Source organism: Poecilia mexicana, unplaced genomic scaffold (assembly GCF_051168715.1).
Source record: "Poecilia mexicana isolate PSO_F unplaced genomic scaffold, ASM5116871v1 scaffold_2, whole genome shotgun sequence".
NCBI lineage: Eukaryota > Metazoa > Chordata > Actinopteri > Cyprinodontiformes > Poeciliidae > Poecilia > Poecilia mexicana.
Window position 1 is genome coordinate 30,551,053 of NW_028263371.1, and position 13,214 is coordinate 30,564,266.

General features: G+C 40.3%; 2 protein-coding genes across 2 annotated transcripts; one reads left to right on the forward strand and one right to left on the reverse strand.

Moving 5' to 3' along the window:
* Positions 1–646: 646 nt before the first annotated feature.
* atp5f1b (ATP synthase F1 subunit beta) lies at positions 647–4,407 on the forward strand. Its single transcript, XM_015007774.2, has 10 exons — positions 647–806; positions 1,465–1,638; positions 1,716–1,890; positions 1,978–2,099; positions 2,628–2,812; positions 2,900–3,058; positions 3,138–3,260; positions 3,400–3,612; positions 3,692–3,893; positions 3,971–4,407. The coding sequence occupies exons 1-10, from the start codon at positions 704–706 to the stop codon at positions 4,066–4,068; spliced, it is 1,554 nt and encodes a 517-aa protein (XP_014863260.1). The 5' UTR covers positions 647–703; the 3' UTR covers positions 4,069–4,407.
* Positions 4,408–5,230: 823 nt separating this feature from the next.
* LOC106930322 (retinol dehydrogenase 7-like) lies at positions 5,231–9,175 on the reverse strand. The gene is made up of 5 exons (XM_015007779.2): positions 9,056–9,175; positions 6,766–7,080; positions 6,418–6,676; positions 6,170–6,333; positions 5,231–6,097 (listed from the first exon to the last, which is right to left on the reverse strand). The coding sequence occupies exons 2-5, from the start codon at positions 7,076–7,078 to the stop codon at positions 5,874–5,876; spliced, it is 960 nt and encodes a 319-aa protein (XP_014863265.1). The 5' UTR covers positions 7,079–7,080; positions 9,056–9,175; the 3' UTR covers positions 5,231–5,873.
* Between the last annotated feature and the right edge of the window lie 4,039 nt (positions 9,176–13,214).

Below are 13,214 nucleotides of genomic sequence, written 5' to 3' on the forward strand. Positions count from 1 at the left end.
TTTTCTGTCAGAAAGAAAGTTGATGGGAACAATGGAATTACAGACAAGGCAAATACTTAGAGAAAATTTGTAGGAAGCAACAAGGCTGCAGAATTGAACAACGCTAAGCATATATACATGTTAAAATGGCAACTTTTAGTTATGTTGCTGGTTCATACACCTCTCTACAGTGCAGCCAATGACCCTATTATTTGACTCAGGTGTGCTGAAGAAGAGATACCTCTAAAACCTGCAGGACAGGCCTGGATTCGAGGATTCCTGATCTAATCAGCATAAGTGTGTTAAGATGTGCAGGACAGTATGTTTAAGCTAAGTATAGCTGGAGCTTAGTATAGTGTGTGCTGGGATACATCTCTAGAAGGAAATTTAGTGCAGCTTTTCTCTGGGGAAGTAGGAGAAAACGCCCCTCCACAGCAAAACCTGGCCTGTTGCACCTTGTTGGTAGTGGTAGTGAAAATTAGCTGAACGACATATTTAAAAGAACATATTAAATATGTTTAACCTTTTGTTTTGGCAGTCCCATTAACTGCCATACAGTCTGGCTTTGTGGAGGGCAGAATAAAGTCAGCTGGCTGCGTTTTGCGTCTGCGCATGCCCACTTTAACGGCTTCGAGGTTTCGCGCAAGCGCAGTCCGCTGGAGCGTTCAATGATTTATAAAGCCCCGAGTCGCTCCGTCTCCTTCCACCTTCAGCCATTTTAACCATGTTAGGAGCTGTGGGACGCTGCTGCACCGGAGCTTTGCAGGCTCTCAAGCCTGGGGTCCAGCCCCTGAAAGCCCTTGTTGGATCCCCGGCTGTTCTTTCGCGTGAGTCCCTTGCAGTCTGGCCGTTTTCCGAGAGGAAACATTACGTTAAAATGTTGGTGATAGTCTGAGAGGGCAGCGCTAATGTTAGCTGGGGCTAGCAACACGCTGGCTAGCCTGCCGGTGACGTAGTAGGCCTGTTTTAAAATGTCAGATTTTACTTTAGTTTACCCTACTCGGAAACATAACATGTATATATAATGACTTGCATGCTTATATTGAATAATTGTTTGCATTGGAAAACAAGTGGACTCTCCAGTTTGTTATGTTATTAGAATGACCTTTGTGAAATGACATGAGGCGCTGCTAGGTTAGCAAATTAGCAAGGTTACGCGGTCCTCTGCAAAGAAAGACGCAGTTAGTTTGACATAAACGATTAAAGAGGGCAAATTTGAGCTCTACACTTGTTAGAATATGTCCCGGTAAGTTTAGGAGCTGCAGAAAGTGTAAACTAGAGTACACGTCATTCATTTGTCATTCAAAACACAGCTTCCGATGGGGCGGTGTAGTATTTTCATGTTTTCTCCACATGCAAGGTAATATTCAGTTTGTTTTAAACCTGCAGAAAATGTTGATAAAGAATAATTGGTGTAATGAGGTTGTTCCTATGTGTGAAGAGCAGTGTTATTCTCGTATGGCTCAATTTTGTATCCATCCGCAGGCAGGGACTATGTCGCTCCTGCTGCCGCCGCCAGCGCCGCCACAGGCCGCATTGTGGCAGTCATCGGTGCCGTCGTCGACGTCCAGTTCGATGAGGGCCTCCCTCCCATTCTCAACGCCCTGGAGGTCACCGGCCGCGACTCTAGGCTAGTCCTGGAGGTTGCTCAGCATCTTGGTGAGCCTTAGAAACCTTCAACTAACAAAACTATTTCATGTTTGTAGAAGCTTGCTGAACATACTTGCTGTTCATAGGTGAGAACACAGTGCGTACCATCGCTATGGATGGTACTGAGGGTCTGATTCGTGGACAGAAGGTTCTGGACACCGGTGCCCCCATCAGAATCCCAGTGGGGCCCGAGACCCTGGGGAGGATTATGAATGTGATCGGCGAGCCCATCGATGAAAGGGGTCCAATCAGTACCAAACAGTGCGTCAAAATAAAATATCTATAATCTTCCGACATTCAATTCCTACCTAAGAATTAAAGTTAATTGTTTAACTCTTTCTCCCTTAGGACTGCACCTATCCATGCTGAGGCTCCTGAATTCACCGACATGAGCGTGGAGCAGGAGATTCTGGTGACTGGCATTAAGGTGGTGGACCTGCTGGCCCCTTATGCCAAGGGAGGGAAAATTGGTATGTATTAGCATTAAAGGAGTAGTTCAGTTTTTGAAGGGGGTGAGAGTAATTTAAAAAACTTAAGACATTTTCCGTCTTGACGTACTGATTCCAGTTTTTCTTAAATATCTATAAATGACGACAAATGCAATTTTCGGGGTCAGTGGAGCTAGTTCACCTTTCTTTCCAAAAAATGTTTTATCCAACAAAAAAAAACTTTTTCCTAAAATGGGCCATTATTTTTGGAAGGTGACCAATATTACTGTTGTGTTTTGGGGCCTGCCACAATTTAAAGCAATATGTTAACATTAGAACTGGAGGATGTTTTTAAATAATCAAAGACTAAACAATAAATAAAATGGAAACGATAACCTTTAACCTTTGTTACATTTAGAATGGGCTTTTCATTTTTAAATGTTCACTTTCATATTCCAACAGCCACTTTTTAATCAATAGAAAATGTTTTCGCCGTTCCCAGATGAAAATCGTTGTCTTTCAGTGGAAAAATCCTCTGTAGCAATGCAGTGATATTGCTTGTGGCTTCAGGGCTGTTTGGTGGCGCTGGAGTAGGAAAGACCGTGTTGATCATGGAGCTGATCAACAACGTGGCCAAGGCCCATGGTGGTTACTCCGTGTTCGCCGGCGTGGGCGAGCGGACCCGCGAGGGAAACGACTTGTATCATGAGATGATTGAGTCTGGTGTCATCAACCTGAAGGACACCACCTCTAAGGTGGGGCTCGAACTCCTCCTCAAAGAAGTAATGCGTCCACTGTGCAGTAATGGGACGGGCTGGTTAAAGTCTGTTTTTCCCCTGTAGGTGGCGCTGGTGTATGGACAGATGAACGAGCCCCCAGGCGCCCGCGCCAGAGTGGCGTTGACTGGACTGACTGTGGCTGAGTACTTCCGTGACCAGGAGGGTCAGGACGTGCTCCTCTTCATCGACAACATCTTCCGCTTCACACAGGCCGGTTCTGAGGTGCGTACCAGTAACATGGCTAAGGAATCTTCTCCAACAGGAAGGCTTTTGCTAAAAGAATCACCTACCGCCTCCTCAGGTGTCTGCCCTGCTGGGCCGTATCCCCTCCGCTGTGGGTTACCAGCCCACTCTGGCCACTGACATGGGTACCATGCAGGAGAGAATCACCACCACTAAGAAGGGTTCCATCACATCTGTGCAGGTAAATATTTAGCAAAACACGATCTCAACTCTGCTTGATAAAATTGTTTTTGCTGCACAAAATTAACCAACATCTACCCTTCTGTGGGAACAATAATGTGATCAAATTAACTTGAAGCTAAACTTCGTTTCCTCTGCAGGCCATCTACGTGCCAGCTGACGACTTGACTGACCCTGCTCCCGCCACCACCTTCGCTCACTTGGACGCCACCACTGTACTGTCCCGTGCCATCGCCGAGTTGGGCATCTACCCCGCCGTGGATCCCCTGGACTCCACCTCCCGTATCATGGACCCCAACATTGTCGGAGCTGAGCATTACGACGTCGCCCGTGGCGTGCAGAAGATCCTTCAGGTTGGGGAAACTGCATTGTTTTTGTCGTTACGAAGACCTGTTTTCTAGTCAACAAGCTAACTGGTTAGCCTTCGTACAGGACTACAAGTCCCTTCAGGACATCATTGCCATCCTGGGTATGGATGAGTTGTCTGAGGAGGACAAACTGACTGTGGCCCGTGCCCGCAAGATCCAGCGTTTCCTGTCTCAGCCCTTCCAGGTGGCTGAGGTCTTCACAGGCCACTTGGGAAAACTGGTGCCCCTTAAAGAAACCATCAAGGGCTTCAAGAGCATCCTTGGAGGCAAGTATTGTTAAAAAGCACATCTACATTTAAGCTGAAACGCACACTTCATAACTTTATGCTTTTTGTTGTTCCAGGCGAGTATGATAACCTGCCCGAGCAGGCCTTCTACATGGTTGGTCCCATTGAGGAAGTGGTCCAGAAAGCTGAGAAGCTGGCTGAGGAGCACTCATAAACACCTGAACATTCTGAGCAGAGAGGGGGAGGGTCCTATGGTTAGGAGCACTTGGTTTGTAAAACATGTCAAAAATACAAATGTACCTGTCTTGTCGCCCTGAAGAAAGTTCTATTTAATGTTTCCAGTGAAAGATGGAATAAATCACTGTCTTTACACAAACAGACTTGTCAACTGCATATTTCATAAGCTTTAGCTGTAATAGAGGCCTGTTCCTTGAGAAATCTTATGAAATGATTGTCCTCTACTGTGACCACAAGATGGCATACTTGAGCTGTAAAACTTTGAGTTGTGTTGCAGATTGTTACGTTTGGAAATAAAACGGACAAATAATTGGAACCTTTTTTGTCACTTCATGTGGTAAGGTAATGTGCTTTAAAGTAGTTATGTTTAGGGAAGAAAATGGAAAATTTAAGCTATTTAAAAAAATGTAAGTCAAATTTTGCAAGGCACTGAAGTTGTATGGAAGACACCTGAGTAGCTTAATCTAACTTTTTAGGGTTTGGTGGAAAGGGTTAACAATATTTCAGCATGAGACGTAAAACCTTTACAGATTAGAGCACATCTTGGACATTTGACTAGTGAAAAATTACCTTACCAAGCTGACTGCAGTTGTCTTAAAGCATTTGATAATTGGACAATAGCAAGAATCTTAAAAAAAAAAAAAATTAAAAAAGCGATTGTTTCCGCCATTTATGATAAGCTGAAAAGAAATCTGAAGTCATTCCCAAACAACTCGTGCATAATTCTGTATGATTAAGCTGAAAATTGTGAATGTCCCAGAAAACTCAGACCGGGCAATTTCTTAGGCTCTACAGGCTGCAGCCAGCTTGTTGAATGTTAGATCTTTCTGTAATTTTAAGGCCATAAACCAGGGGTGTTTGAACTCCAGTCCTCAAGGGCCACTGTCCTGCAGTTTCTAGATGTGGCACAGGTACAAAACACTGGAATGAAATGGCTTAATTACCTCCTTCTTGTGTAGATAAGTTCTCCAGAGTCCTGCTAATAACCTAATTATTCTATTCAGGTGTGGTGCAGCAGAGGCACATCTAAAAGTTGCAGGATACCGGCCCTGGAGGACTGGAGTTTGACACCTGTGGCAAAAAGTAACAACTGTTGAACATGTTTGAAAGAAAAAAGAAAATTAAATTGCAGCACAACATAGGTTTTGCAAACTTGTATTTGAAAACTACTTCCAAACAAATGTTTTGCCATAAAGGAAAATGCAACATAAAAAAATATCCATACCAATTGGAGGGGTGGTGATTGGGGCTTATTTTGAGTCAACCACTGGATTATCTAACGTCTAAAGCAGTGTTTCTCAACTCTGGTCCTTGCCCCCCTGTCCTGCATGTTTTAGGTATTTCCCTTCTACCACACACCTTAATTGTATCTCTGGGTGATTAACAGGCTTCTGCAGTACTTGATGGTCATGCAATCATTTGAATCAGCTGTTCTGAAATGGAGGCACATCGAAAACATGCAGATCAGGGGGGTGGTGAGGACCAGGGTTGAGAAACACTCGTCTAAAGGTCTGTGTGCACAGACTAGCCTAATTTTGTAACCAAATTGAAAGCAGGTTGGGCTTTTTATTGTTTTTCCTTAACCTTTAACACCTGACTATCTTCAATGCGGAGATTTTACTTTAAGCAGCAGATAAGGTGGCCTTGACCGTATCCTTGAGAGAGCAGCTCAACCTTGTCATGGTGAACAATTCAAGACAAACCGACTGCTAATATTGAAATGTGCATTGTCAGCTAAGAGATGTACAGAGTGGTAATGGAAGTGGACGAATAGATGGAGGGTTACTGTAACTTCTTGGCGATGGGAACGGCATTCTTCAGGAAGAAGTAATCAACAAAACAGGTTGGCATGTATGACATTGGCAGCCAGAAAAACTTGGCGTCCCAGCCGGGGGAATAACGTTTGCGCGGCCAGGTGGCGGACACGGCGTGCTCCATGCAGCTGACCACCTTCATCAGATCGCCGTCACTCATCTGGGAGACTTTTTCTTTTATCACGTCTTTGGCTGGAATAAAAGATGAGTCCGTTGAAGCAAATGAAAGACGACAAGTGACAGGAATGAAATGTTTACGCTTACATTTTTGGAGGTATTCAACCCCGTAGTCATCTTTGACATCCTGCGGCAGTCTGTCCCACAGCGTTTGGACATTCCTGGTGTGGAGTTCACTGTCTGTGACGCTGGTCTTGAAGAATCCCGGCTCAATACAGAGGACTTTGACACCAAAAGGAGCCAGGGTGAACCTGAGGAAAATATGCCATCTTTGTCAACACTAAAAGGCCTGTGTTGGCGCAGGAGTACATTTATGGCGAAGGTTAATATTTCACCGGAGGCTGTCGTTGAAACCCTCGACGCCGAACTTTGAGACAGGGTATGGACCCCCTGTGACACAGATCCTCCCAAACACACTTGCGACATTCACCACTCGGCCTCTGGCCTTCTTTATCAGAGGCAGGACGCTCAGTGTGGCTCCGATCACCCCGTTCAGGTTAACCTCCAGCATTGATTTGTAATCGTCAAGGGTATGCCAGTCGCAGGGGCCGGAGGGAACGGCAACACCCGCGTTGTTTACTAAAGCCCAGAGACCTGCAAGGAACCCAAATACATATACAACCTTGAACAACCTGCTAAATTTCTCAATGAAAAGCCTATCTGTCCATCTACAACCAACTCACCATGTACCCCAACTTTGTCCTTAATCATGGCTGCAACTTTGGCCAAGCTCTCCTTCGACGTAACATCCAGGTGTGTTGTGATCAGGTTGCTGGAGCAGGCCTTCTTCAGCTGCTCCTCTCCCTTCTCAGTGTAACACCCGGCAATCACTCTGAAGCCCATCTTATCCAGATGGCGAGCCAGAAGGTTCCCAAAGCCGGTGTCGCAGCCCGTGATGTACACATACTTGTTGGCCTTGTCACCGACCCTGGGGAGCTCTCTGATCCAGCGGAACAGGTAGAAGAGCACGAGCAGAGCCAGAAGATACAGGAACATGTCTGTAATGCAAAAGAATGTTCTCATTTGCTACTGGAGGGAGGCAAGATCATCTGTAAAGAAGCATCAGGCAAAAATATTCTGGGTAAATACCACAGTCAACCAATCTGACCCTTAAACCAATGTTCATTTCCACCTTGTAATGTCATATGCTATTTGTTTGGTCATGAATGGTGTAGGGAAATATACATATAAATAGTATTATTAAAAATCAGTCACTGGCTATAAAAGGAGCATTAATATATCAATATTGGTCCAAATTTACATATTGGTGCAACCCTATTTTTTTCTGCTAATATGGAAAATACAAAGATTTTGCAAAAGGTCACAGTCTTCAAAATTTTTTTTTTTTTTTTTTTTTTTAATATCTAAAATGCAATTCCGGTGCCTTGACAAGAGTTTAAACAAAGTCTTGCTCCTTAAGACCCCTCCAATGTGATTAAGTTCAAGAGTATAAAAGGGCCAGGCTACTTTTAAAATGAGTACAACAAGAAGAAAGTTTACAACAAAAACAAGCTGAAACAAAAGAAATCTAGAGAGGGGGCAATACTCAAGTCAGACACAAGTAAATACAGATATTTCCCAACCTTCCAGCAGACACCAACACACAAGATGCATATCTGTTCAGACAGATATGCATCAGTCATTGAGTAGGAATGTTTGTCATAGTGGAATGGTTTGGCTGGGCTCGTTTGGGTGGGTTTCTATATCCACATTCAGTGATTGTATTCATTTATTTTTCTTTTTTTAATCTTGCCCTTATAATCTTATGTTTTGTAGTAAACTGAACCAGCAATGAAACTAATTTGGTTTCTCAAAGAGCCCTTTAGTAACTGTTTGGTTTTCAACAGAGTCTTTAGAAGCTGTTCAATTTTCCTTTTTGCAGAGTTTGTTTGTGATCTTACACCCATTTGAAGAGAAGAAAATATTTTTTATTGCAGATGTATTTATTTCTAGATTTTTTTAATATGAAAACCCAACCTCTCTTCCATAACATTTTATATGGATTATGCAAAGAGATGGATACCTAACAAGTCCTCTTTGCGTAAGCTGGCATGTAGATAATTGTAATAGATCTAACCTTTTTTGTGCCACTTTTTCAGCTACAAAAGCTAATCACAAAAGCAAACTTGCACATCATTTTCTGTAATCACCTTGGAGGTCAAAGTTACACCTCCCAGTCTGCTCCAATGGTTGGTTGGTTGTGTGACAAATTCTGTCCTGTAGCTGACTACTTAAGTCTACACTCAGATCTTTATGACCACACTGTCTTCGATCACCAGCAGGATAATCTTTTTTTTAATTATTTATCGGTCATAAAATTTGCAACATTGTTAGTCTTCATGACCCTTCAGATTGTGTTATAATATTTCCTTATCAGTTTTATTTATATTTACAAAACCATGGATCACTAACTGTTCCAACAACTTTCAGAATCATATTTGGCCCAGAAAATCTGATTAATTTTATTTGTTTCATTTGGCATGAATGTGCTTCCGTACATGGAAGTCCTTCGGAAGATTACGAGCTCACTTCCCACCACACATTCTTCTGTCCTTTTACGAGCTAATAAATGAACACACTGACTCAAAAAGTTACATTTATATCAATTTTTTTCTGCTAAGCCCAGTAATTGTGGTCAGAACGTTACATATGGCGTTGCTTTCACTTTTTTTTAACATTACGCTAAGGCGAAGAAAAAGTTGTTGCTGAGAGTTTAAAAACCTCCCTGGAAAGCATAACGGAGTCTCACACTAAACTTACAGGAGGAAACATTCATGCAACCATATTTCGTAACATGACAAGAGGACCTGCAGGGATCGATAGAGCGCATTCTACTCTGATAAAGAGATTTAAAAATCTGCAAGTAAAACAAAGTAAACAATAGTCGGACATCTCACCTCCTCTCTGTTCTCATCACCTTGTCGTTTTATAAATTCTCCCTAATAGATACTGAAAAGGCAGAAAAAGAGTTACCTGCAGCAGAGTAATGTCCGTGGACTGTCTCCTGTTCGAGTGGACCTGATGAGACAAAGTCAGGAATCTAATCAGCAGATGTCGAAATAGGAAACAATAGGCGCCCCCTGCTGGCAAGAGAAGGAATTGTTTGTCCATATCCAGTTATGTTGGTCATCTTTTGTTCTGTTTTTTTTATTAATTTCTATATAGCTCCCATTAGTTTTCAGTTCTGATATTTTCATTCTGTACCATGTAGTGTTTTCATTTTTACCCTAGCATAAATGAAATTTATATATATATATATATATATATATATATATATATATATATATATATATATATATATATATATATATATATATAACCCCAAATAAACTACAGAGCAATAGTTCCCAATGTGAAGTTAGCAGTAGGTGACATCAGCTAACAGTTGTAAAATTAAACATAGCTAAAATGCACAACATTAATAATGATAATAGTTTAAAACATATACAAAACAGAGCAAAATTACTCACAAAACACTGTATATGATTACATTTGTCTAAAGTACATGTCAAAAAATAATACTTGCAAAGAAATCCTTAAATACATACCACAGTTATGTGGTATGTATTTATGTATGTTGCTCTTTTTCAGACAGCAACAGAAAAAGAGGGAGGAGCTGCTGGTTGCTATGGTAACTATCAACCGTGTAGAGCATCATAGCTGAACTTAATACACCAATAAATGTCTGAAGAAACAACTTCTTGACTAAACAAAATACATTTTAAGAATTTATATAAACACAAACTTCACATTTGTAATATTGTTAAAATAAAACCCTGTTACATTCGCAAATGTCTAAATTTTCCTCAAGTCTGACTTCAGTTTTCATGGCGCAACCTTCAGAAAATCTCCAGGGTAAGTTCCATAAAGGTTTTTTGAATTCTCCAAAGGTTATAGCTTCAACAAGGACAGTGTAACCACCAGGGAAATATGAAGGAATATCCTCTAAATTTGTACCAAAAATGGCTGAATATTAACTACGAATGTGGTGCAACCTTCAGAAAACGTCCAGGGGGAACCTTGTATTAAGATTCTCCCAAGGTTAGTTTCAGCATTGACTTGCAAACTTATGAGAGCTATTAGTGTTATCTAAAGATAGCTACAACTTCAGCTATATTGCTTTCAGAGAGCATCCAATGAATGTTCCTAAATCCATCTATCAATCCATCCATCCTCCATTTCTTTCTTGGTATTTCACAGACATTCATGCCGAGTGCAAGTACTTATACTTTGACAAATGGTCTAAAATAACTTGAAATTTGGGGTTTGAAATTTGAGAGAGAAAAAAACTTTTAATGGATCACATCCCCATGAGAGTAACTCCGAGCCCAAACTGTATTCAGCCTGAAGATGCCATCAAAATAGTTACACAGCAGGTGGCAAACTGATGAAACCTGCTGAAATCTACAGTAGGAACCTCACCATCATCACTTTTTGGTCTCCATCCAGCAATAACATTCTTTAACTTCCAGTCTGTTTACAGTCTGCTGCTGAACGCCTGTCTGCAGCAGCACTTATGTTTTTCAGACTTCAGAGTGCAAAACTGTGTCTGGAATAAACTGGTGCTGGATTTCCTTAAGTCTCAATGTGACTGATGAAAACCAAGCTAACATTAAGAAAATGCAGAGCTGGTAGAAATGACGATCAAAATGCTTTTATTCAGTTTTGTGTTTATTCCCATAAACCCTTTGAGATTGTTTGTGCTCCCACACCAAACACTAAGAAACGAGGAGTAGCAGCTTTCTGTTTTGACCTTTTAGAGGTTTTCATTTAGCTCTTGAGCCTTGATTACAACAAAGGGCTAGAAAAGTCCTATAAAGGTTGCGGTTGTTTATTACTTTCCATCAATGTGCAGAGTGTTGATCAGAGGGACTATTAAAAGTTTTCATAAGTACCCCTTAAACCCTTTCACTTTTTAAAATGTTTCAGCGACAAGGTTCAGTGCATTTTTTTTTTCCATTTGTGATTTTATGTGACAGCATGCATTTGTTTACCGTTCCCTCATGATGTGTCTTCCTCAAAGACTCAAATACTTGGGCAAGACAAGTAGGAGTTGGAACCCAGACGTATATTGGTAGATATTCTTAATTTTCTTCCAGTTTACAATTTTCCACTACCTTGTGTTGGCCAATCAAATAAAATCCGTTCGAGTTTGTTGTCAAATGCAAAGGAGATAAAAGGGTAAGAATATTCCCAAGTTTTGAGAAGAAAAAGTGTTCAAAGACTTTCACAACTCGGTGCTGAGGGTTCTATATCCCACAGTCAGTTTGCTATAAGTCATATTGGAGCTACAGACATTGATTCTTACTTTTGAAACATCATCAATCTGCCTAGAATTGTTTAGATGTTTTCTTTAGTGAGATGCTTCTCACATTTCTACCACCTGGTGGCAGCAGTGTAGTTTCCTGATCGCTGCTTGTATTCGCCTCTGGAGATGAAAAAGAAAAATCTTATTTACAAAACAAAACAGCAAATATTAATTATTATGCGTTCACATTCTTTCAGGCGTGTGACTGATGTTTTTAGTAGAATGTCTTAAAGAAATCACCCAAACACAATGAAATGCTGTTGCTAAAACGTTTTTTTTTCTTGCGGTTGCTGCGTTGCTTTCTCATTAACTAAATTTACGGAGCATTATCACATATAAAATATCTGCAAAGTTTTACAGACACAGTGGTCCTTGTCATGCAGGTCCTGGCAACATTTAAAGCCCGGGGTGAACGACCGTCTGTTCACTACTACTCACTTGTTTTTATGTGCATACAGGATGATTGTTATAATATTAAACAAAAGAATTACACTAACAGGTATTTAAGAAATGAGAATTATGTGTTTGATGACTCGTTTTAATTATCCACCTGCTGAACTTTCCTAATTAATAACGTTTATTTCTTTAAAACCAATGTCAGCAAAGCATAAACTTTAGTCTTTTTATTTAGCTAGTTTTGAATGTGCTCACATTTTTGTTTACTTTTGTATGAGAATTTGTTCTTGCAAAGAAAAAATTCTATGGCAGAGATCAACTAAAATTTTAGTTTGTGTTACTCTATTTCAGGCCCTCTTAGTTTACTTTGAACGTTCACTAGAAACATTCACCATTTTGTTCTACATAGGTGACCAGGTTGCTAGATGAGGGCAAAAACCGCAAGTGCACTGGCAACCCATAGTGGAGACAACTTTGGAGAGGACAATAACCCTCCTGTGTCCCCTTGACAATTTTTGCCTCTTTTTAAAATATATTCTATATTTGGCTGTGTTGAGGAAAATGCCATAAAATTTGGCAAATTTGACATTATAATTTTGTGGTGAATTTTAACTTTTATCGTTTTGTTAAAATTTTTATATGCCCTTAAACTAACTAGAGTACATTAAAATTTTTATACTCATTACAATTATAATAATATTTTTGATTCTATTAAAGCACTGGAATCCTTTCAAAATGTCATATTTTACACATGGTTAAGGCATTATTTTATTTTCCTTGTAGCTAACAATTTTCATAAACGGAATGAACAAAATAACACGTCCCCTTTTTTTCAAATCTTGTATTTAAGGGTTTAAAAGTTGAGAAAATTTCTGATTTTTTTAAGTATCACGAGGACTGAAGTTAACAATAACAGAATCTCTACAAAATATGTCTGACGACCTTTAAAAATAGCCAAGAGCAGCTGTGTCAAATGGAACAAGTGAAATATAGAGGAAGGTTTTGTTTTATGCCTCGATAAAATTAATGATTTTTTTTTAAATTCACATTCAAAAATGACATTTAAACCATTAGCTACATGTAGGTACATCTTGCTGACTTTAGTTAGTCCACCATTAGCGTTATCAACTTAATTGCCTAGAACTGTATCGTCGCCATCTTGAATTGCGGAACACGCGACTGTTCCTCCGAGAGTAAAGACGTCAGTTTTTGGTGCCGCTTCCAGCTGTTATGGCAAAACAAAAACGAATAGTATGCGACCTCTCAACAACATTTCACAGGTGAGAAGTTGATTTTGATATATTCCATAGCTTAGCAGAAATAAATACTTAAAATATATCAATGTGTGTGTGAGGTAACAACTGATGAGATGCAATTTTAAGAATTACTGAAATTAACTAACTATATCATTAATATCATCTATATTCA